The following is a 26,195-nucleotide window of genomic DNA, read 5'->3' on the forward strand; positions in this document are numbered from 1 at the left end:
CATTATGTAAAACCTTGGCCTTATTTTCACTGATCTAACATCTGATTTCATGGAAACAGAATCTGGAATCAGACAGCAGCAGCTGAGACAACTCTGGTTAATTTCAGTTGCAGTTCCCTAAACCCCTGTACCTCACAATGCCCCCAACATATGCAGGTATTTGGTATTAATTCACACGGTATCATGTGCTTCTGCTTACTGATAGGATTAGAAACATTCATCATCTGATTGGCTGAAAGTTCTTAAGGGTTTACAGTACAACATATGAAAGACTTTGTCTACGTGAAAAGAAAGCAGCATATATCTGGATGTAACTGGTTCTGATGAAGCCCACAGGTCCTGATCTCAATTTGGCCTATGTACATCAGGAATAACTCCATTAAAGTCAGTATAATTGTTCTGGATTTATACTAGTGTAATAACCACAGTTATTCCCAGAAAAATACAAAAAACAAACAAACAAAAAACACCAAGTAGACTTTATAGCAAGACATGTGGAGATGGTCTGAATAGTGGTCAAACCTTTCATGTGTCAAAAAGTTTCCATTTAGTTATAAATGGCATTTGTTCATATAAATTTATGAAGTGTAACATGGGTTAAATCACATCTATGAATATAATCCTGGTCCAGACAATTTGAACACAAGGATCCTGATTCTCCACTGAGTTATACCCTGTGTAGCTATTTGCATCAGTGCACTGTGATTGTGTCAAGTGCTACCAAATCAGAAAGGTAGTTTTACACCCTCTGTGCACAGGGGTAAATGATTATGCAAAGTACCAGGCAGTGGAGAATCAAGCCCAAAGTGTAATATGTGTTATAGGATGACTATATCCTCCATATTGGAATGATGACCGATATAAGTAGTTTTTGGAAAGTGTACGGGACAATTTCCTGGTGCAAGTGCCGGAGGAACCAACTAGGGGCAGAGCTCTTCTTGACCTGCTGCTCACAAACCGAGAAGAATTAGTAGGGGAAGCAAAAGTGGATGGGAACCTGGGGTGCAGTGACCATGAGATGGTTGAGTTCAGGATCCTGACACAAGGAAGAAAGGAGAGCAGCAGAATATGGACCCTGGACTTCAGAAAAGCAGACTTTGACAACCTCAGGGAACTGATGGGCAGGATCCCCTGGGAGAATAACATGAGGGGGAAAGGAGTCCAGGAGAGCTGGCTGTATTTTAAAGAATCATTATTGAGGTTACAGGGACAAACCATCCCGATGTGTAGAAAGAATAGTAAATATGGCAGGTGACAACACCTGGCTTAACAGTGAAATCCTTGCTGATCTTAAACACAAAAAAGAAGCTTACAAGAAGTGGAAGATTGGACAAATGACCAGGGAAGAGTATAAAAATATTGCTTGGGCATGCAGGAGTGAAATCAGGAAGGCCAAATCACACCTGGAGTTGCAGCTAGCAAGAGATGTTAAGAGTAACAAGAAGGGTTTCTTCAGGTATGTTAGCAACAAGAAGAAAGTCAAGGAAAGCGTGGGCCCCTTACTGAATGAGGGAGGCAACCTAGTGACAGAGGATGTGGAAAAAGCTAATGTACTCAATGCTTTTTTTGCCTCTGTCTTCACGAACAAGGTCAGCTTCCAGACTACTGCACTGGGCAGCACAGCATGGGGAGGAGTTGACCAGCCCTCTGTGGAGAAAGAAGTGGTTTGGGACTATTTAGAAAAGCTGGACGAGCACAAGTCCATGGGGCCGGATGCGCTGCATCTGAGAGTGCTAAAGGAGTTGGCGGATGTGATTGCAGAGCCATTGGCCATTATCTTTGAAAACTCATGGCGATCGGGGGAGGTCCCGGACGACTGGAAAAAGGCTAATGTAGTGCCCATCTTAAAGGGAAGAAGGAGGATCCTGGGAACTACAGGCCAGTCAGCCTCACCTCAGTCCCTGGAAAAATCATGGAGCAGGTCATCAAGGAATCAATTCTGAAGCACTTAGAGGAGAGGAAAGTGATCAGGAACAGTCAGCATGGATTCACCAAGGGCAAGTCATGCCTGACTAATCTAATTGCCTTCTATGATGAGATAACTGGCTCTGTGGATGAGGGAAAAGCAGCGGACGTGTTGTTCCTTGATCTTAGCAAAGCTTTTGACACTGTCTCCCACAGTATTCTTGCCAGCAAGTTAAAGAAGTATGGGCTGGATGAATGGACTATAAGGTGGATAGAAAGCTGGCTAGATTGTCGGGCTCAACGGGTAGTGATCAATGGCTCCATGTCTAGTTGGCAGCCAGTATCAAGTGGAGTGCCCCAAGGGTCGGTCCTGGGGCTGGTTTTGTTCAATATCTTCATTAATGATCTAGAGGATGGTGTGGATTGCACCCTCAGCAAGTTTGCAGATGACACTAAACTGGGAGGAGAGGTAGATACGCTGGAGGGTAGGGATAGGATATAGAGGGAGCTAGACAAATTAGAGGATTGGGCCAAAAGAAATCTGATGAGGTTCAACAAGGACAAGTGCAGAGTCCTGCACTTAGGATGGAAGAATCCCATGCACCGCTACAGACTAGGGACCGAATGGCTAGGCAGCAGTTCTGCAGAAAAGGACCTAGGGGTTACAGTGGATGAGAAGCTGGATATGAGTCAACAGTGTGCCCTTGTTGCCAAGAAGGCCAATGGCATTTTGGGATGTATAAGTAGGGGCACTGCCAGCAGATCGAGGGACGTGATCGTTCCCCTCTATTCGACATTGTTGAGGCCTCATCTGGAGTACTGTGTCCAGTTTTGGGCCCCACACTACAAGAAGGATGTGGAAAAATTGGAAAATGTCCAGTGGAGGGCAATAAAAATGATTAGGGGACTGGAACACATGACTTATGAGGAGAGGCTGAGGGAACTGGGATTGTTTAGTCTGTGGAAGAGAGGAATGAGGGGGGATTTGATAGCTGCTTTCAACTACCTGAAAGGGGGTTCCAAAGAGGATGGATCTCGACTGTTCTCAGTGGTAGCAGATGACAGAATGAGGAGTAATGGTCTCAAGTTGCAAGGGGAGAGGTTTAGGTTGGATATTAGGAAAAACTTTTTCACTAGGAGGGTGGTGAAACACTGGAATGCGTTACCTAGGGAGGTGGTGAATCTCCTTCCTTAGAAGTTTTTAAGGTCAGGCTTGACAAAGCCCTGGCTGGGATGATTTAGTTGGGGATTGGTCCTGCTTTGAGCAGGGGGTTGGACTAGATGACCTCCTGAGGTCCCTTCTAACCCTGATATTGTATGATTCTATAAGTAAAAAGCTGCCCTGACAATAGGGCCTGACTAACAATTGGGACTTTACATTTATTTTTAGAGCTGAAAGGTGATTTAAAAATTCAAACACAAAAGATTTAATCTTTCATAAAGAAGAGAGTTCAGAGGATTCTCCTATAAGAGACCTATTTCACCATCTGGAATATGCTGCATGTTTTTCTTTGTTAAACAGAGAAAAAGAGGGGAATGGATTTTGATGCCCAAGAACATATATGGAAAATTTTCCTGTATTGGTATAAAGTCAAAACCTTTCTGGATGCTTTACAGACAAGTAAAATATAAAGTTCCTGTCCTGGAAAGCTTACAATAGAAGGGCCAGATTCAGCCACACTTTGTTATATTGAGTAGTGTATTACAGCCTTAAGCAAAGCCCATTGAAATCAAGGGGAAGATTCCCATTCACTTTATTTTGCATTGTATCAAGCCCTTATCCTCATATATCGTTCCACTGATTTCAGTCCTGGTAATTCAAGATAACCAACAAAAAATCCAGCCCAAGGCTTCTCCTCAGGATCTGTTCTTCCTAGAGTTCCTCCCTTAAGACTACCTAGTCCCAGATGTTAGATTACTTTGACCAGTGGGGCCAGTCCTACCCCCTCTGTATCCACAATCAATATAACAAGCTACACCTGTCACAGTGAGCTGGGCCCAGTTACCATCTCTTCAGGTTCCAACACCTTCTAACAGGGTGGGTGAACAAAAGAACATTATTACAATATGCATTGTTTCAGATTCCATACAGTTGTTTATTACTTGGGCTATTAAATATCAGTGTCTATATATATAGTGTAACTACCATTTTCAAAAATAACACTGTAGGAAATGTGGTCTGTAGAAGAGTCAAAATTGAGCAGTGATAACAGCTGTTTCTCTGTCCCTATAGCTTCCTCCAGCTTTGCATTGCCACTTGAAAAGAAGAGTTATTGAGAGATTCAAGAAATCTCTCTTCAGCCAACAGAGCAATCCTTGTAACTTGAAATTGGAAGTTAAAAAGGTGCAGTATTGTGAGACGTACCATCCATTGTGGTCTTCATCTCTTTTCTATTTGAATTATGCTATATGAATTAATCAAGGGGAGGGGGAGAAGAATTTTATAAAGGTTAGTTAAGATGCTCTGAAATGTTCTTCATGTTCATCTTCTAGTTTAATCATGAAAAATAAGTATCTGATTCAACAAAAACTTACTTATGTTTTCAAATAATTAAATTTTTGGCATTATCCCCACACTCTGATTCCAGTAAACGATTTTTAGTTAGTATCACAAAAACTTTGATTAATTTGAAGTTGTTTCCAATTTTTGTGGAAAATGTTTAGGCAAATGCTTTAGCCACCTTTTAGTTGATAAGTCTGAAGGTCTAGATAAGCAATGATACAGATTGGTTTTAGATTTTGTCTTTGATCAGAGGCACACACATTGTAAATGGAAAGATCCAGCCAGCTGCTAATAAACAAAACATAAAATCCACCTCCTCAGAGATCAGAGAACTAGTTTTTCCTTTCATGGATCAGATCAGGATAGTAGCAGGGAGCGATTTAAAATAAAACAGCAGGAGATCAAAACAGTCACATAGACGTTTTCTGAAACTTATTTTATAACATAATAGGATGATTCTCATATCTTTATCTTATAAATATGAAATAGAATTTTTTTTCAGTTCAAGGCATAATGCTTAAAGGAAAATTAATGCTTGCTATTTTTTTTTAAAATGCAAATGCCTCCCTCGCTCAATAGTCTCAAAAATGGGCCTTTGTTAGCATAAATATTTTATTAATTATTTACCAAGAAATGTTTCACAATACAGAACAAACAGGGTTGCAGTTTTTTTTATCATTTAACCTTCCCTTTTCTTGTCCTAGGATCAAATTGCAACTGTGTTTAAACTGGGAGGGGGGGAGGGCAGGCCAACTTTTTGTGTTAAAGGCTGATAGAGCTGATTATGTCAACTCCTGTTATGTTATCATTACCAACATTTTGGTATTTTGGAACAACCTCTTTCTACTCAAAGCATGAATTCTTAGAAAGCACTGAAACTGCCCAATGCTCTTGAAGCCAAATTATTCGTCCTAATTGTTGACTAGTCTGTTAGCAATAATTCAGTGTCACCACTTGAAAATTACTGAAGACTTGCAAGCATTAAAGGATATTTTTTCTGGTCAGATATAGATTCAGCCTCTGTGATTCTGGGCCACGTACACAGAGGCATTGTGGTACAAGAAGGTGATAATCCCTTTCTGTGGGGAGACTGTATTTGGAAGACTGAATTCAGTTCCGAATATCTCCCTACCAGAAAAATGTAGGCAAGTTGGAAGCAGTTAATAGAACAATGAAAAACGTTCAGGGGGCTGGGAGGATTGATGGATGAGGAAGAAGTAAAAGCTAAATATTTGAAATTCAGTGGGAGTTGGGTGGCAAATTTCAGAATCTCAGCCCAGGGCCACGACCGTGAAGGGTAGTTTGTAGTAAAACTAGAAGTTAATGGGATGCAATTAAGTAGAGAAAAGTTTAGGATGAGCCCTGGAAGACCCTCCCAGACAATGATATTGTTATATTGTACAGTCATTTTCAGTGGGAAATGGTGGAAGGCCTATTGCCTGAAACATCTAAAATTAGTGTGAGCAGGTGATTGGATTAGAAGAACAGACTGTTAGAAAGATTCCTGCGTTGCCAGAGGTGAGGGTGGAGTACAGGACCTCCCATAATAGGTTTTGTCTGTGTCTAACCAGTGTGATTCTACAGCATTAAAATGAGAAGAGTGTTGATTATGCTGGAGATACTGTAGAGTATGGGGACAGACATTTCTTTCTTATTTATCTACAAAGATGACATTGTACTGTCAAAAAGATACTGGATCCTACATCCCTGTGTAGACGCCCCAAAATGATTTGATTCTCAATTTTCATACGTTCACAGCAGTCAGTTGAAATCAAAAGTGATGAGAGCCCACTGATAGAAAATCAGACAATTTAAATATGAATTTAGGAACTTAACTTTACGTACCAAACTTTGAAAGTCTCAAACTATTGACTATTTCTCCCCTAGTTTTGAGAACACATTTTTTCTTTTTTGTTTTCATACAAATTTGCACTTTAATATTTCTTTCACATGTACCACATAGCTGTGAGGCTTATACTGAGTGCAGTTTGGCTGCCTTCAGTGTTTGATAAATACCTCTGAAGGGAAGAAAGTAGAGCATTCATGACAGATTTGACCAGTTCTTTATTCATTTCAAATGTATTGAAAGCCCTTTTCTCCTCTAACTCTGGATTTTAGGAGAGTGAAAAACTACTTATGTTCTGTGATGGAAGTTTTTGGTGTAAAAAATGTAGTTTTAATATGGTTTTTGCTTTTTTCCAGCTGCTTCAGGGTTCTCCTGAACTGATTGAGCCCAACTTTTTTATAGCAGATTGCCATTTGTTACTTCACTCCTCAGGGGGAAATATATTGGCCCCAGATGATAGAACAGGTAAGGAAAGCAAACAAAAACCCATGATCTGAAATACACTTTTCAAGTCGGATACATGGTATTGAGATTGGAAGCTTTCAGTAAAGAGAAATTAACTCTTTGTTATCAGTTACTGTCTTTACTGACAATTAAGTCGTATTTGCGCAACTGATTTAAAAGACAGGATACTTTGTGACTGTGAACCAGACATAACCATTTAAAAGAATATGTTCTTGAGTTTGGGGGAGGATTTTTTCAAAGAGACAAATTGCAGTTAGGTGCCTAACCGCCATTGAAAGTCAGTGGGAATTTGGTGCCTCTTACTTGTGTCTTTGAAAATCTTCCACTTGGGTCTTAAGCAAAGCCATATTTAAACACTGTGCAAGAAAGAACTCTTCTTATACCATGTTTTAAAGTGGTTGCACTAACATGACTTAATTGCCTCTCTGGATGGGGCCTCAGAGAGTTGGAGAGGAAACAGTAAAACATAGTTCATCTGCTCCAGCACTCTCAATACAAGGGCTTGTAAACCTGTATACTTTTCATACGTAGTTATCAAATGTGGTTTGCACCTAAGTTGAACACTCCTGCAGACAATGAGCTCCATCCTTAGCAACACCCAATAAACACAAGTGCAAAGTACTACACTTAGGAAAGAAAAATCAAATGCACAACTACAAAATGGGTAATAACTGGCTAGGCAGTGGTACTGCTAAAAAGGACCTGGGGTTATAGTGGATCACAAATGGAATATGAGTCCACAGTTGCAAAAAAGGCTAATATTCTGGGGTGTATTAACAAGAGTGTAGTGTATAAACCATAGGAGGTAACTGTCCAGCTCTACTCAGCACAAGTGAGGCCTCAGCTGGAGTACTATGTCCAATTCTGGATGGCACACTTTAGGAAAGATGTGGACAAATTGAAGAGAGTCCAGAAGAGAGCAACAAAAATGATAAAAGGTTTAGAAAGCCTGGTCTATGAGGAAAGGTGAAAAAACTGGGCATATTTAGTCTTGGGACAAAAGATTGAGGGGGGACCTGATAACAGTCTTCAAATATGTTAAGGGCTGTTATAAAGAGGATGGGGATCAATTGTTCTCCATGTCCACTGAAGATAGGACAAGAAATAATGGTCTTAATCTGAAGCAAGGGAGATTTAGGTTAGATATTAGGAAAAACTTTCTAACTATAAGGATAGAATCATAGAACTGGAAGGGACTCTTGGCAGAACTAATTATCTAGACTATTCCTGCTAAGCTCTGAAATAGACTTCCAAGGGAGATTGTGGAGTCCCCATTACTGGAGGTTTTTAAGAACAGATTGGATAATCACCTGTGAGGGATGGTCTAGGTTTACTTGGTCCTGCCTCAGAGCAGAAGGCTGGCCTGATGGCCTGTCGAGGTCCCTTCCAGCCTTACGTTTCTATGACTCTATGATCACAACCACATACGAATGTCCAGAAGATCACATCAGACTGTAAGAATTTCCTCCTCCCACCAGTTTCCATGATCACTGTGGTCAATGCAGCAAAAACAGATGAAGATCAAGATTAGCTATTTCTCTTGTTAATAAACTGTTCTGTTATCATTCTGGCTATGCTGTGATTGCTAAGAAACTCTGATGAGGCACATGTAAGCCAAAAATTCAGTGATTTAACATTGCCTGATATTTGCCTTATAGGCTTTCCTGGTAGTTTTGACATGGAGGAAGGAATGACATATGAACAGATGCAGGTCAGCTTTTCACGTTCTTCATGAACAATGTTTTCTTACTTCTAACCAGGATATATATTTTTTACTAACCCGAATTTCCTTTAATCTGTAGTCTGTGATTGAAGAGGTTCTGGAGGAAAGTGGTTATTACAATTTCACTTCTAACAGGTGAGTTTCAAAGTTCAGTTTCAAAAGGAAACATTAAATTATGATGTGGTAAGCCAATGATACATTTTCTTTTATTTCCTAATTGTAGCTTTCTCTTTCAGTTTTAAAGTAACACATAATGTTATGGCATATAGACCTGGACTGGATAGAACTGGTTTAGGACATTTTAGCCAGTCTTCTAGATCAGCCACCGCTGCTGTATTCTTTGCTAACAGAGAAGAATGGTGTTTGCTTGGTAGCAATTTCCTCTCATTATTCCATGTGAAAACTCAGTTGAAACAAAAGGCACCTCTATCCCATTCATTTTAATGGGAGTTTATTTTGTCATAAACCCCTAAGGCTACAAGACTGAACCTAGCATAGTCAGTATAATGTTTGGATGCAGTACAAAAAGGAAGAAATGTAGGTGCTAACAAAAAAGAGCAGGAGGAAGTGAAATGAAGATATGTTTGAAACTGCAGGCAGCAGTCTCTCTCTCTCTCTCTCTCTGATACACACACACACACACACACACACACACACTACATAAAGAGGGTTATGCGTGGAGATGCTACATGGAAAATAGAATAACACAAGTCTGGTATTTCTAGTTCTGTTTACCTATCTAGTCCTAAAGAACCTTCAGCAGATTTTTAATAATTCATGTTTCCCCTGTTGAAGTGGTTCATCTTTGCTTCTTTCCTTGGTCTTCCCCAGCAATCTGCTCCTGTTGCCAATGACCAACATTTTCAAATGTGGGGACCTAAAATTAAAGCTCCTAAATGCATGCTTAGGGGCCTTAAATAAAAGTGGCCTCATTTTCAGAGGTGAGAAGCAACTACAGCTCCTGATGCTTCAGTGGTATTTGCATAGGTCTAACAAGGCTATTATATAAATGTACCACAGTTTTATTAGGCATTTACCTCATGCTTACTGACTGGCACAAAACATCGTACAAAGACTAAATATAACTAGGCAGGTGTTCGGTGCATGTGGGCAGGAGTCTTTTACATGCATTAGTATAAAAAAGAATCTGTTGCTTAGTGGAACTATACATAGATGTTAGCATTGCTGCAAAGTATGTGTGTATGTCAGCATATTGCATAGGAATTGGGTATTAATGCACATTACACCATCAGTTCCAAAACGGTTCATATTCGCAGTCTTCTAGTTCCGATACCTGTTTCTCAGCTCTGGTCCCATGTGTGTTGTGGATTTCCTAACGTATCTTGTTCTTTGGTATCTACATTTTAAAATGTTTTTCTAAATGTCTGGAAATCCCACATTATGGGAGAGATTGTGACTCTTCCTACACAGCCATGCAGGGGAACAATGGGGCATAAATCACTGTCTTACTTCCCTATGCTGTCTGCTTGTGCTGTTGGTAGGAGCACCGAAGGAAGAGCAACCACTGCTAGGTCATTACACACCCCCCCCCCCCAATGTATGTGGGCAGGGAATGCATGGAGTCTTGGCTCCATCTTCTCCACACAGTGGGGGACAGCTGTCCCAGGGTAGTCCCCCTGGAGCAATGGGGAACTGGAAGTCAAATTGACTCTGAGTCAGACTCTGCTTCCTGGCCTGATCCTAGGGCAGCATGTGGCAAAACTGGAATTAACCCCCATAGTTAAATACATTTTTTGGGAGGGAGTGGAATGGGACCTCTTCACACTCATTTGTTGGAAGTGTATTATTTGAATTTGAAGTTTAACTATTTCTTACTCTCGGAGAATGTGTATTTAGGCAGTACACATGGTTAGATTTTTGAAATGTCACTGCCTACAGTACATTCTCTTGCTGTTATTCCAGGAGTTACTCTTCAACATACATCCTATTATCTGCTGTCTTGCATAGTTATGCTTGGCTCCCTTGCCACTACAATACCCTTCCTTCCCCAGTCCCCTTTACCACTACCAAGTAGCCCACGTATTTCTCCCTGTCTTTCAGAAAATGCGTTTACCTTCAAAGTCTGCCAGCTGGATTTCCTGACAAATGACCATGTTTCCTACACTATGCTCTGCTCAATTCTATTTTGAGCCCTCTGAATCCTGCACATTTGTTTCTCCGCACTCACTGTCTTGGTAGCCAAACAGTGCAATTTTGATAGCTGTCCCATACAGGATGATTCATGTAGCCAGCAGACAGACATCATTAGGTTTTACTATATCTCTAAATCTCCAAACAGTTCAAGCTGACTGAAAGGACAAATCACCCTCCTCAAACGGCAATCCATGCTGCTTGTCAGTGTCCACCGTTATTTGGCCTTATTGTACTAACCATAAATGGGACTGCAGACCTCACAGCTGCATCCCATCAGCCTTGCCTTGCCTAAGGGAGTCTTGATCTCCTCCTACTTCTACAAACACTGTGGACTGTCTCAGGAATAACTACAACCTTTCCAACACTAATCCAGCATATCATGTGACTCCTTGCAATCCTCAATTATCTCCTTTTCTTAGGCAATAGTTCATAAATAACAAGGCTTTGAAAAAAGTTATTAATCATAGAATACTAGCAGGAGTCTGTGTGCATTTTTCTTCTAGCAATCTGCTGAACCTTCCTTCTACTTTTAACTCTCCTGGCTGTTTAAAATGCTGTGTTCTAGATCTAGCTCTGGAGTTTCTAAAGTGAGCAGCAGGAGTGTTGCAGGGCCTGCAGGGCTTATGGCATGGAACCACTTAAAGCTGTTGCTTCTGGGAGGAGATGGAGTGGTCAGAGTCTTCCATGGAATTTTGGAGCTAAAGTGCTCCAGCTGCTGCGCTGAGCTTACTTCATTCTTCCAGTAGTGCAGCACAGGTGCCTGTCATGCTGCCAGTTCTCATCACAAGTCTGGCAATATTTGTTTTCTGATAAAGTCCTAGCTCCTGGGGATGAGTGATTATGTGAGAACCACAGCTTTTCTCCCTCTCTTTTAAAATAAGTTTCCAGCCTTCGTTGTTCAGGAAAAAAACCTGAAAACATGAACTCTAGAGGCTAAAAAAGATTGCCAAATGTAATCTCATGATTTGTAAGCCAATCTTTTTTCATTTCTGGGGCCTGACTCATGATATTTGAACACTTGGAATTGACAGTACTTACTCCTAGGGGAATTCTGTGCCACTGTACACGTGCAGAATTCACGTCCCCCCGCAGATTTTTTTCCCTCTGCGGAAAATTCATTCTGCTGGGGAGGCTTTTGACCACCAGGGGCTGCTGTGGTGCCAGAAGAGAGGGCAGCCAACTCTGGGCTGGAGCAGCCAGCCACAGAGAGGGAGGGTGCAAAGGCTTTCTTCCTCGCAGTGCCCTGCCCAGGGGGCTGAGTGAGAAGGCACAGGATATGTGGGGGAGGGACAGAGTACGGCACACAGAGCTGCTGGAGGATCACATAGACTGGGGTTCAGAAGGGATAGTGGGGGGACAGACTGGGGCAGGGCACTGGAGCTAGTGAGGTGATAGCATTGAGCCAGGTGCTGAATCGGTGTGGGGGTTTAGGGCCACATGATGATGGGGGGCGGAACTGAGTGGGGGTGCTGAGACACATGGGGGCAGAGGGATGCAGGGACACATGGGGACAGTGGGGAGAGGGTGGCAGAATGGGGGTGCAGGGATACATGGGTGATTGGTGTTTCAGGGACACACAGGGACAGGGGTGGATGTGCCTGACTGAATGGGAGAGGCTAGGGGTCAGCCAGGATATGCATGGAGGAGGCTCCCCAACTCCCTAAAAATCACCCCCCCAAAAATTTCCATACTACTTCCCCCACACCCAACAACCCTGCAGGTTCACTCCCAGGCTCCTTCCCAGCAATTAATTCCCTCTCCCTCAGCTTCTCTGTTACCCCTGACTTCCCCAAGCCTTTGCACTGCTTCTGAGGGGTGCAAAAAATACATTTCTGTATTGTAGTTTAAATGAGTTATTACTCAAAGTTCTGTATTAATATGTGCGGGTTTGTACTTGGGTGGCTTAGCCCAAGCTGCAACCCGTGGTGCTGTGGCCACACTGCTGTCTACATGCTCCCAGCTGCTTTGTGGACGTATCCTGTATTTGATAGCGAATGCAAAATCTACAGTTTGACTGCATACAGCACAATAATACAGGTCCCCAGTTCTTCCGGGAACACATTTCTTCTGGATAATCCTTTTCTTTTCAGCTTTTTTCTATGTTATGTATATTTTCTGCTCCCTTAGCACCTCTACCCTAACCTTCTGCCTGCAAGAAGCTGGGACTGGATGACAAGGGGTGGATCACTCAATGAAATGCCCTGTTCTGTTCACTCCCTCTGAAGCATCTGAAATGTATCTTGAAAGGGCTTTCAGTTCATCACCTAAATCACTTGCATCAGTATCGCATCATCATGTGTCAACACTTCTCTAGTGCCCTGCCCTGATGGTGTAGGTCTTCTTCAGGTTTAGTGAGGAGTTTTGGAATATCATACAACATCCCAAATATACTGCTGTTTTCCTTGAGCTGCTTGAAACGTTCTTCAACTGCCCATATTGCACAATCTAGCACCTGGTTCAAGGATTCGACTTTGAATTGTTGTTTGGGGTCTCTTATGGGATTATCCCGTGCCTCATAATCAAAATGTCTTCTTCTTCGGTGACTCTTGTATTCTTGAATGGGTGGGGAAATAGCTTCAGTGTGAAGTTCCTCTACCAACTTCTGTGCACTCTTCAGAATGTTTTGAAATCCCTCATTTGACCGGTAAGACTGTAGGTAGGACTTTGCTTTGTCTAGTTGTTCCATTGCTCCAGATATATCAAGGTCAACACGTTGCAGTCTCTTGCTTACAACATTTATTTCAAACAGTATGTCATGCCACAACACTAAGCCACGCAGAAATTTGCAGTTATGTATGTTTCTGGTGATTCCATTTCCCTCTGCCACTGTTCTCCCACAAACAGTTCCTGTCATAGCATTATCTTCCATAATGGCAACTATGGCATCATCTATCTTCCCAATTCGGTGTTTGATAGGCTTTATCGCCTCCACTCAACTTTGCCGTTGTGTGGCACTCAGTGGTTTCAGTGTCCGAGAGGATATTCCCAGATGTTGCTTCAAAATTTGCCATCAATGAGTTGATGCGGAGAAAAGTACATAGATGCTTTGAATTACATAAAAAAATTCAGCAGCCTCACTAAAAGTTGTTGCTGCATCACTGACCACCAAGCTCAATGAATGAGAACTGCATGGGACAAAAAAAGCTTGAGGATTTAACTCTCGGATCCGTGTCTGCAGTCCTCTGTTTTTTCCTCTCATGTTGGCACCATTATCGTAGCCCTGACCTCTCAAGTCAGCTATCGCAATTCCCATGTCTTCCAGCTTTTTAAGAAGCACATTTGTCATACCAGCTCCTGTAGTATCATCAATGTCAATAAATTCTAGAAAATGCTCTTTGACAGTCTCCATTGCAGGGACATTTTCAGTAGGTTCTGTTGTTGTTACAAAATGCACCATTAAAGTCATTTGTTCCATATGGCTGATGTCAGGTGTGCAGTCCAGAATAACAGAGTAATATCTTGCTGACTTCAGATCTGCCACGATCTTCTGTTTGACTTTTGTTGCTAGTAACCGTATGATCTCATTTTGAATTGTTTTCCACGGTAGTGGTGTGTGTACATTTCTTGGGTGGTGACTCTTCTTAGATGCTCCTGGAGTACAGCATCAAACTCAGCCATCACCTCATGGTAAGGTGATGGTAAGGCCAGCCCTGGGTCTGATCCAGTGCGGCCATTCTTATGTTCTTATGCTCCGCACTATATGTTCCCCCCACATGTGTAATAATAATGGTGGTGTCACTCAGTGTTACATAGGGAAATGACAGAAAAAAGATATGCAAAATTATAAACTGTGTGGAGTGCTGAGAAATGATTCCAACACCTGATTGGATGACGTGTAGGGTGTTAAATGGTTAGAAACTGAGAAGCTAAACCCCATAAGATGGCCACACTTTTTTTTTTATTACAGTAATTGTTTTTCATTTTCATTATAATAGTAATTACAGCCTCAGTGCAGGCCATGTCTTGAGGATTAATGACCATCTGGGGATAATGACCCTCAGCTGTGTCCTGAATAATCAATTCCTGCCTATCTATCATTAATCCCCATGAAATACTCAGTGCTTCAATTAGTGTCACTTGTTTGTACAGAAATTTATAAAAAAAAATTAGCTGAATATTTCAAAATGAGTTTTATCCCAATGACTCTTCCCCTCTCTTTCTTTTCTCCTGATTTAACGTTACACCACGTATGGTTGTGGCTTACCTACATAAGTTGGATGTGTATGTGACTGTTTTTACTTGTAAGATCATTTACAGATAGGACAATGTATGCCTTCTGCAAACTTTCAGCATTGAGGTGGTCACACAGTATCCACGTTGAAAGATCTGATTTTAAATAACTATATTTCCTTTATATTTGCAGTCTGTTGCCTCATTATTTCATGTAAAGCTCCATAAAGTGTATTAAGGGGCTTAATTCTAGAGCAGCTCAATTTATATGAAGGTGGATAGGTGTGTTACAAATGAACAGAACCTGCAGAAATGAAGGTCAGAGACTCTAGTGGTCTTCAGCTGAGTGCTGTAGTTCACCGAGACTCCAAATGAATTATTACATTGTATGTGCTGTCAGAGGTCCTCTTATGGTAGAGAAGTGCTGTTTCAAGAGTGGTTCTCTGTAACTGAGAGAACATTTCTAGCCCCAGTATAATCAAGTGAGAAGACACTCATCTAATCAACAGTATACATTGCTATATGTATTGTCATAAATCATTCTTTTTCACAGCTTTTATTCACTGCATTTTTTCATTTCTGTAAATATTTTACACATAGGGAATGTCCAGTCAAATAGTTATAGGTAGCTTACTGTGTTTTTAGCAAATATGAAATAAAAAACAACATATAAATTGAAATAAAACAAAAGTAGTCACCCCACAACAGCGGCTCTTGTAGCTCCTCTCCTGTGGGACTGGTTCCCTCCTCCTGGCATTACGACCTGGTGCATGGGCACAGAGCCACTCAGCATTGGCCTGGCCTCCCGTCTGTCATGATGGGAGGACAGCTGGGCCAAATTTCAGTAAGTGGCATTGCAATCTGGTCAGAGTACCACTCACTCAAATTTGGCCCAGTCACCCTTCTGTCATCATGATGGAGGGGCAGCCGGACCAAACCTGAGCGGCACTGCCACCCCGTGCACCAGCTCTGGGCTGTACTGGGTCTGGGTTCAGGAACCAGAGGAACTGAAGCAGGAAGGCTGTCTCAGACAATGTGGAGGAGGAAGCTGCCTGATTGATATGTAGAAGGGACAAGAGATGGACCTGGGCAGGGGTGGCAGGTTTGTAGAAATTTTGGTGGTGCCCAGAACCCGCCCCCCCCCCCCCCGAAACTCCGTCCCCTACCTGCCTAAGGCTCTGGGAGGGAGTTTGGGTGGGGGGAAGAGGTCTGGGGTGCAGGCTCTGGGATGGAGTTTGGGTGTTGGGTGCAGGCTCCGGGGTGGGGGTGCAGGCTCTGGGACGGAGTTTGGGTGTAGGTTCTGGGCCGGAGCAGGGGGAGGGGGTACAGGAGGGGGTGAGGGGTGCAGGCTCTGGGCTGGGGTGGGGGTGTAGGAGGGGTGAGGGGTGCAGGCTCTGGGAGGGAGTTTGGGGGAAGGAGGAGATACAGAGGAAGGGGGTGCAGGCTCTGGGAGGGAGTTTGGGGGCAGGAGGGGGTGTGTGGGAAGGGGGAGGGGTGCAGGCTCTGGGAGGGAGTTTGGGGATAGGAGCGGTGCAGGGGTGAGGGCTGTGGGGCTGAGGATGAGAGGTTTGGGGTGTGGGAGGGGATTTAGGGCTGGGGCAGAGGATTGGGGTGTGGGAGGGATGAGGGCTCTGTCTGGGGCTGGGGTTGAGGGGTTTGGGGCATGGGAGGGGCTCAGGGCTTGGGTGGAAGGGCAGGGTCAGGGCAGCCTGCCCTGCCACTAGTGGTTGGGTGGCACTAGGACCCTGCGGCAGCAGTTGATGCGGGGAGCCAGCGGAGCAGAGTCAGCGTGAGCTGCAGGCTCCCGGGCCGGGGGCGGTGAGCGGGGGCAGCAAATGGGGGCCGGGGAACACTCGGGGCAGGTGTGGGGAGGCGGCGGGAGGGGCTGGGGGAGAGACCCGGCCCCCAACATTGGTGGAGCCCAGCCCCCGGGCCCTGAATATTGCTGGAGCCCGGGCACCAGGAGCGTATATAACACGCTGCCCCTGGACCTGGGGGATGAGGGAGGGGAGTAGATTGGGACAAGGAGCCTGAGGGTGGGAAGACTGGGACTGGGGGGGAGAGGAAAACTGTGAGTTGGGGTTGGAGGAGACTGGGACTTGGTGGGGGAGGAGACTAGAACTGGAAGCTGGGTAGCACTCAACATGACGGTGCTCACTTAATGAGCAACTGCAGGTGCTGCTCCAGCTATGGGAAGCTTTGTAGGATGGCAGATTCCGCCTAGGTGGATGGGGGCAGACCGACCAAACCTCTGTGGTGCTGCAACTCGCTCAGATTTGGCCTGGCTTCCCCACCATCCATCATTAAATACTTAAAATCTTCAAATACTTGAAAGGCTGCCAAAAAAAGATGGATAAAGATTGTTCTCTTTTTGTCACAGAGGGCATGACAAGAGGCAATGGGTTCAAACTGCAGCATAGCCCATTTAGAGTCAATCTCAGGAAAAACTTCCTAACTGTAAGAACAGTAGGATAATGGAACAGACTGCCTAGGGATACTTGTGGCACCTTAGAGACTAACCAATTTATTTGACCATAAGCTTTTGTGAGCTACAGCTCACTTCATAGCTCACGAAAGCTTATGCTCAAATAAATTGCTTAGTCTCTAAGGTGCCACAAGTCCTCCTTTTCTTTTTGCGAATACAGACTAACACGGCTGCTACTCTGAAACCTGCCTAGGGATATAACGAAAGCTCCTTCACTGGAGGTTTTCAAAAAGAGGCTGGCTCGTCATCTGTTGTGGATGGGTTAGGCAAAACAAATCCTGCATCTTAGCAGGTTGTTAGACTAGATGACCCTTGCGGTCCCTTCTAGCCCATGGTTCTATGAATCGATGATTACCTTAATGGCATTTCCTAACTTTAGAGTACTTGCCTTTGCAACCTTAACATAGTTATTTGTGTGTAATTCTTATACCACCCACACCACCCTAATATTGGAGTACTTTCCAGTAGTGCACTAAGCAGCATGACTAACACCATGTTTCTTCTCTCACCCATCCTCTTCCCAGGGGGGAGAATTGTGTGCACAGTTTAGTGCTTTGTTTTGTTAGCACTTTGTTTTGAGGTGTGTTTTTACTTTATATGCTGATATGTGTGTGTTAGAAAAAAACGAGGTTGAGGAAGTGCTCCTTGCACTTGAAGCAGAAGGTGATGAGTTTTGTGAAGAAAAAAAAATTCTTGTTTTTTACTTTCTAACTACACAGTTTATGAGAGTAAAACCTTGGTGCATGCTTCTGCAGGACAGTGTAATATAATACGAGACTACTTTGATTATTTAATGGGTGAATCTCCACTAGCATAAAGCTGACGGAGGCGGTTCCACCATCTCCCATGCTCTCTCTCATGCCTAGCTTGTCTGGGGCTTATTGGGAAAAGAGAGGGGTGTAGAGGAGCAAGACTTTGCTGTGACTGGTTCTCCACTGCCATGAAGTCGTTGCGGGCCTTTTAACCCAGCACTGTAAGCTAACGCTGTCCCCTTGCTGCTTTAACTTATGCCAGGACCTGGGAATCAGAGCTGTGACTGGCTCCCTCTCAGACCCTACCACCACACTGTTTCTGTGCAGTGTATAGTGAAGCCCATAGATTTTAAGTCCAAAAGGGTTCATTACAAACATCTAGTCTGGCACTCTGAATAGCAGTCTATATAATTTCACCCAGTAATTCCTGCATCAAGCCTAGTAATTTATGATTGAGTAGAACATAGCAGTTAGGTATCCAAGCTTCCTTTTTTTACCCTGCTTATATATCACATTTCTATCATAGGTTTCAGAGTAGCAGCCGTGTTAGTCTGTATCTATCATAGTAACTTGCCTACTGATAGCACAGATATCCCTTCTGATGTTGGTGAACATGAGTAGTAAAGATTTCCTAGGGCCAACAAACACTTACTACCGCTTTATCTTTGCAGGTACCACTACTATCCGTGGGGAACAAAGAACCATCCAACCAAAAGATGAGCACCTGCAAATCTGAACAGACTGGGTTTTTTTCTGATGAAGTCAACTGCCCTTACTTCAGCTAATATTGTGTGATCACCAAAGGGATAATAAGCTTTGCTCAAAGTATATTGATGGGAAGGGATTCCAATGCTGAAACAAATGGGAGACAGCTTTCAAAAGACCTCACGACTGATGAACTTCAGTATGATACTTTTGTGGCAGCTCTGTTTTACAGCATAAACTTTGTGCACTGTATGGGGGGAGTTCTGTACGTACTATTTGGGAAAATGCTTCTAAGTTTGTGCATTAGGAGAAAAACATAATTCCTGACAATGAATGAATATGTTCTATTTTTTTATTTTATTTTTTTAAAGAATTGTTGAATACTCAGGTTTGCTGGAACTATATTTTAAGGCTCATAGCCAGGCTATTTTTTATAGCAAGAGAAAGAAATCAAAAAGAGCACCAGGCAGGAAATATTTTTAGGTTCACTGCACCAGAATTGGAAATTGATTCAACTATTAAATATTTAAATGTAGCCATTTGGATAGTAGCAATTTCAAATGCTGGTATAGCACATTAATAGTATTTACAACTTGCTCAGCTTCTGAGAATAATTGTCATTTTTTAAATTGCAACTTTGAATACAATATTAGAATGTGTGTGTATATATGTACATGTTTTGTGTGTGTATACCATATATATATAGACATGCATATATTGTATAGATACATATATGTAAAATATGTATACAGTGTAATATACACACACATTTACTGTTTAACAGAAAATAAATAAGTAAATGAAACCAATGCTTTGCTGCTAATCAAATTTGTAGTACTTAATGCGCTTTGAGGATCTCTCTCTATGTACATTATATGTTAAATAGAGATGCAGAGTCTCTCAACTCAAGATTACTGAAGCTATTATTTTCATCTTTAGAGTTTTGACTAAGTGTGAGAGCCATTCTCTACAGTCTGATTATACTATATCTAACATAACTACTGTAAAAATCAGAATACATATGGTGACATATACCTAGACTGTTGAAACTTATTTATTTCATGCTTATCATATAGTTACTTGTGACTGATTGGATGCATAAGTGTGTCTTATTTACTGTGAATACACTGGCAAAGTATTTCTGCTATAGGTTGCTTGAAACATATGTAAATAACTAGACATTATTTCTTAACAATGTACAGAATATTAATTTCCCCCGTCATCTGGGATTTCGCTAGCCCAGATTCTAAACTGGTGAGAGTTAGCAGCGGTGGGCCTAAGTTACGGTGAGGGTACAAAAGGCATCCATCCCCTTCCGAGACACCTTCAACTGGAGAGGTTTGAGGTGGTGTAAAATGCACAGAAATTCAGAGATTGAGTGAGAGGGAGGAATACAAAGCCAAAAAGGGCATGTTTAAATCACAAGGAGGCATGCTGTTTAGAACGTGGGTTTATCCTTATGATGTGATGACCCACCCAGGAAACAAGCATGTGACAGCCCAGTCTAACATAAAACATTTCCCCCAGCAAGTCGAAATGTAGCGCAGAAGGCCACCACGCCCGATTTTGGCATCTAGGTAATGACAGACTCATAGCAGCCAAGGTCCATTATGGAGCCGCTTTGGAAAGCAAACAAGGCTCTTACATGCCATCCTATGGAAAATATTATCAGCAGGAACATCAGAGATGAATACATCTGCATTAGAAAGATAGGATTAGAAATGATATTGTATTTTGTTTTCTAACATAATATTTTCACACATAATTGTCACCTATGCATATCCCCCTAATGTCTACTGTCAACTGTTTTTCTGCTTTCCTAGTACCTAAGTGCTATAGTTAATATCAATCCATTTTTAGATATATCTGTTACGACTTCAAGGAGAGGCATACCTATTGGTTTCCCTCTCACCTGTTAAAAATTGACTGTCTTGCTGTGCAATTCTCTAACATCTTGTTATCATCACTGCTGGTTGCACCTTACTGGATGTATAATCCTTGCCCTGATTTATAACCTTCCTGGGTGTCATTTTATCTCACAACTCCTAAAATACCATGTATGTTAAAGCCATAGAATAAGTCCCCCATATGTTACCACTGAACTAAAAGGTGTAATCTGTCATGCTGTATGAAATGTGTATCTCCTTAAAATGTAAATGCACATTTTTGAAAATGTAAATACAGGTGACCTGGAATTAATATGTTTACACTAAGCATTCACATCATCTCTGGATCATGAAGCAAGCATGATATCTCCCTATATTTAAAATAGCAGATACCACAATCATTGGAAAATGTTGAGTTTGTAATGGCTCCTGCTGTAGATACTATTTGAAAACCAAACCAAACCCTATTCTGTTTTGCAATTAAAAGACTATCAAATGCTTCTTCAACTAAGGTACCTGTTCCTCCAAAGAGTGCCACTGAATGGTTCCAGTTTACAAAGTGATATGAATATTAGAACAGTTGCCTTGCAAATACAACATAATTAGCAATGGCTGATGTATTATTTACAATGCAATCACGAAAAGTTAGCCCAACTTGTGGTTAAATATTAATGTGATTTTGATAGTCACAGTGAACATCTTTCTTAGTACAGGAGAAAGGCAACAAGGTGTGGTTAATATCTGAGGTGTTATAAAGTAAGCCTGTACTGTATATAACAAGAAAATCAGAATTTCTATGACATTTTGCATGCGTTTCATACACAAAAGACCTCATTTAAACTAAGTCTTGATATATCGGCCCCACTCAAACTGAATACACATTTCCACAATTATTTTTTTTCAGAATAACATAAAATTATCCTTACTTATATAGTGGGTATAAGTCAAAAATGTCTATTTACAATGTTCTTCCTCCACATGTGTTTTTTAATAATTAATTGTCAGACTGGAGTAAATAGAAACAGGGGCACTGCATCAACCACGGATTGGACCTTATTTTCAGGCATGTATTAAAGCGATGAGATTTGTGTTTAGGCTGGGTTTGTGTGATATTACTAAGTGTCTATTGATACTTGATGGCATAGTTTTCATTGGAAAACAGACTGTAGTTAGTGACTCTTGCGTTTATCCATAATAAATTTGTAGCATTATCAATAATGGGATAAATATTGTGTGGGCCCAATAATGGGCCCAAAGCACGGAAAGATGGTGTTTCAACTGTGCTTGGTTGTGGCAGGCAGTGCAGAGCAGACTTAGGGGAACTCTGCAGCAGCTGTCAGTGGAATGCAGAATTAGGAAGTGAGCCTGGCTGGGGCATTGGCAGTATGCATGAGTACAGCATGGCTTCACTAGGCTAAAAGTCCATGCTAGGGAATTAGCGGGCCTCATCTGGTACTCTCCCTGTGTTCTGCAAGAACAGCTGGCACTCTCCAGCATGCTGGATATAGGAGATTAGAGTTGAGGATACAATTTCTGGTTCCCTGCCCCTTATCCCCCCCCCACACCTTTACACAGTTGTCCTACTTACAGTTGACATTAAAAACTGGACATTTCCCACTGTGGGATTGCTCATTCTAAGAGCAGACAATACAATAAAATTCCTGTTATATGCTACGATGAGGGAAATAACAATTTTGCAAGTGCACCTAGCTTGTGTGCCATTTCCCAAATGCTGGCCCTGTGTGACTATGTATGACGAGGGCCATCCACAGCATCAAGAATAATCAGTATTGAACACGGAATTGTTTTTGCTTTCAACAATGTTAAATATGAATCAAATATTTTGTTTGGTTGACTTACACATATTTTATTTTTTAAATGCTTGTCTGTCTCTTTGGTGAGAGATTGTCACTGGTTCACTGATCTGAGCTGTACGCTATTTGTCCGTGGTTTTTTTAACCTAATTTCCTGTGGGAATTTTTTGCCTCTTGTGCAATCTATAGGAAGGCAGTCCCACTGCTCTGATGGTCCATTGTTTTGTGGGATTTCAGGGAAAAAACAACACAAAACACTTTTCCAAAGCTATCTTATATTGTACTTGGCTGCTCTTACAAAATTGCATGCAAGTTATAATTTGTTTTCTTCTGGATTGTTAGTGCAATTTTTTTTTAAAAGGGAGACCTCTGTAAGCAAATATAATTTGCTGAAAGTAAATATGCATATTACTGATTGTTGGTATATTTTGTCTTTCAAATAAATTGCTGTTACAGAGTATGTCTATTCTTTTATAGTCTTTTTCATGAGTTAGAATTTGCAAATGTCCCATAGGCAACATTCTGTGATAGAGAAGTTCTGTCCATCATTAGAGTTAAATTACATACTGTAGGTATGATTGCTGTAGTTGTGTTCAGTATTGTCTTCAGAGAGCTACAAGTAAGTTTGAAACCAAATCCTTCCCACTTCTAAATGACTTATAGGCCTTCCAAATAGTACACCATGGACACATACAGATTATAAATTGTAGATTATCCATGCATTTGTAATACTGTAGCTTCTGTGTTTAGATTTGTAAATGTAAAATGAGGTGCAATTAACTACAACAATGCACATTTTAAAGAAATATTCTCATCTCCGTTATTTTTATTAATTATTATGATATTGATACTTATCGGTCCCAGCTGAGATCAGGGCCCAATTGTGCTTGGCATTATACAAACGAATAGAAAAAGTCCCTGCCCTGGAGAACTTACTGTCTAAATGGACAAGACAAAAGGTAGGAAGGAAAACGCAGCTCTGAAGTGAGTTGCCCAAAGTCACACAGCAGATCAGCAGAAGAGCTGGAAGTCGAATCCAAATCTCCAGAGTCCTAGTCCAGAGCTTTATCCACTGGCCCATGCTGCATTGCAAAACTGTTGTTAGAGATGGACCCAAGCTGAAAAACTGAGATCTTTGATCACTACTTTCACAAAGCCTTAGGCATGGATGGGTCTGTTTTTTATTTTATTTGGGTCCACTACCACTGAAAATGAATTCACATTTGTTTTGAAGAATATTTTGCAGTTTATACTCATGGCCAGAATTGGCTGCCAGTTACCCCAGCATATTTCCAGAAGAACACCTCCGAAGTCAATGGAGGTACTCTGGGTTTACACATGGGTAACAGAGATCAGAATTAACCTTAAATGTCTAGAAATGAAAGAAAGAAATAACACATGGGATGTGAAAAATACATGGTTACTTTAAAAGCTTTCCTATTAGACTGCACGGTGATAACTGAGCAAAACGACAGCCTGAAACAAATGTAGGATTTGAGTTTGATTTCAGATATGAGGATATGCATCACTCGGCATCTTTCAAGATAAATATTCACACGAGTGTGGTAACTGTTCCTATAAACTATGCAAGAATTTGTGATTATATATCTGAAATCAGGACCAGCCGCTTCAGTTAAATAATGAAAAAGATCCAGCTAAAAAGTCTGGTACAGGCCACTGTTGGAGACAGGATACTGAACTAGATGGACCCACGGATCTTATTTCTATATTTCCCCATGGAAATATTTCTATATTTCTATATTTCCACATGTGCTTAAAGTGTCTACCTTTTATAGTCCAGTTATGACTAACTTTTGAAAGAGGAATTTGGAAAAGTGCACTGGCTCATCATTTCAATTGTGTTTTCAATTAGGAGATTTGACAATGAATAAAAGGGGTTATAAAATGCTGTTAATAATGTATCGAGACCTGGATGAACGTCTCACATTTCCCTCCAACTTAAGATCATTCTTGTATTCCAAGAGCAATGTTTAGAGCACTGCACTCCAAAAAACCCCAAACCTATTCAAATTGTAGCCTGATTCCAGGAAGAACTGGCAGTTTGAAGTGAGCGTGCATTTAGGTAGAGACAAAACAGGAAATCACTTTGGAATGTTATTTATTTTCAAGTGGATGAACTGGCAGTTGATTTTGGATACCAAAGTCTGAGCTGAAGGTTCCATCATTCAATTTGTCCAAATAGACAGCAGCAATCAGAAAAAAAAATTCTTGAGTCCATTTCAACTATTGGCTTTCAGTAAATTAAAACGAGGGCTGTCAAGTGATTAAAAATTAATCTCAATTTAATCACACTGTTAATTGCGCTGCTAAACAATAATAGAATATCATTTAAATATTTTTGGAATTTTTTTTACATGTTCAAATATATTGATTTCAATTACAACACAATACAAAGTGTACAGTGCTCACTTTGTTTATTTTTATTACAAATATTTGCATTGTAAAAAACAAAAAAGAAATAGTATTTTTCAGTTCACAAGTACTGTAATGCAATCTCTTTATCATGAAAGTTGAATTTACAAATGTAGAATTATGTACAAAAATAACTGCATTCAAAAATACAACAATATAAAATATATGAATCCACTCAGTCCTACTCTTGTTCAGCCAATAGCTCAGACAAAAAGTTTATTTACACTTGTAGGAGATAATACTGCCTGCTTCTTGTTTATAATGTTACCTGAAAGTTAGAACAGGCATTCACGTGGCACTGTTGTAGCCAGCGTCACAAGATATTTACATGTCAGATGTGCCAAAGATTCATAGGTCCCTTCATGCTTCAGCCACCATTCCAGAGGACGTGTGTCCATCCTGATGACGAGTTTTGCTCGATAACGATCCAAAAAACATATACCAACACATGTTCATTTTCATCATCTGAGTCAGATGCCGCCAGAAGAAGGCTGATTTTCTTTTTGGTGGTTCGGGTTCTGTAGTTTCCACATCGGAGTGTTGCTTGTTGCTCTTTTAAGACTTCGAAAGTATGCTCCATACCTCATCCCTCTCAGATTTTGGAAGGCACTTCCGATTCGTAAACTTTGGGTTGAGTGCTGTAGCTGTCTTTAGAAATCTCACATTGGAGCCTTCCTTGCGTTTTGTCAAATCTGCGGTGAAGGTGTTCTTAAAATGAATATGTGCTGGGTCATCATCCGAGACTGCTATACCATGAAAGATATGGCAGAATGCGGGTAAAACAAAGCAGGAGAAACATGATTCTCCCCCAAGGAGTTCAGTCACAAATTTAATTAACATATTATTTTTTTAACGAGCGTCATCAGCATGGAAGCATGTCCTCTGGAATGGTGACCGAAGCATGAAGGGGACTATGAATGTTCAGCATATCTGGCACGTAAATACCTTGCAATGCCGGCTACAAAATTGCCATGTGAACGCCTGTTCTCACTTTCAGGTGACATTGTAAATAAGAAGAGGGCAGCAGTATCTCCTGTAAATGTAAACAAACTTGTTTGTCTTAGCAATTGACTGAACAAGAAGTAGGACTGAGTGGACTTGTAGGCTCTGAAGTTTTACATTGTTTTGTTTTTGAGTGCAGTTATGTAACAAAAAAAATCTACATTTGTAAGCTGCACTTTCGTGACAGAGATTGTACTACAGTACTTGTCTGAGGTGAATTGAAAAATACTATTTCTTTTGTTTATCATTTTACAGTGCAAATATTTGTAATAAAAATAAAGTGAGCACTGTACATTTTGTATTCTGTGTTGTAATTGAAATCAATATATTTGAAAATGTAGAAAAAAATAAA

General features: G+C 41.3%; 1 protein-coding gene across 1 annotated transcript in view; it reads left to right on the forward strand.

The window, feature by feature from the left end:
* NEK10 (NIMA related kinase 10) overlaps window positions 1-19,336 on the forward strand; it is a 171,800-nt gene extending 152,464 nt beyond the window's left edge. The window contains exons 33-37 of the mRNA XM_074945638.1: window positions 4,139-4,249; window positions 6,611-6,719; window positions 8,378-8,430; window positions 8,522-8,577; window positions 18,675-19,336. Of these exons, the coding sequence (XP_074801739.1) occupies window positions 4,139-4,249; window positions 6,611-6,719; window positions 8,378-8,430; window positions 8,522-8,577; window positions 18,675-18,723 (378 nt within the window). The 3' untranslated portion in view covers window positions 18,724-19,336. The remainder of the gene's footprint in view (window positions 1-4,138; window positions 4,250-6,610; window positions 6,720-8,377; window positions 8,431-8,521; window positions 8,578-18,674) is intronic.
* Window positions 19,337-26,195: the final 6,859 nt, after the last annotated feature.

Source organism: Natator depressus, chromosome 2, assembly GCF_965152275.1.
Source record: "Natator depressus isolate rNatDep1 chromosome 2, rNatDep2.hap1, whole genome shotgun sequence".
Classification (NCBI taxonomy): Eukaryota; Metazoa; Chordata; order Testudines; family Cheloniidae; genus Natator; species Natator depressus.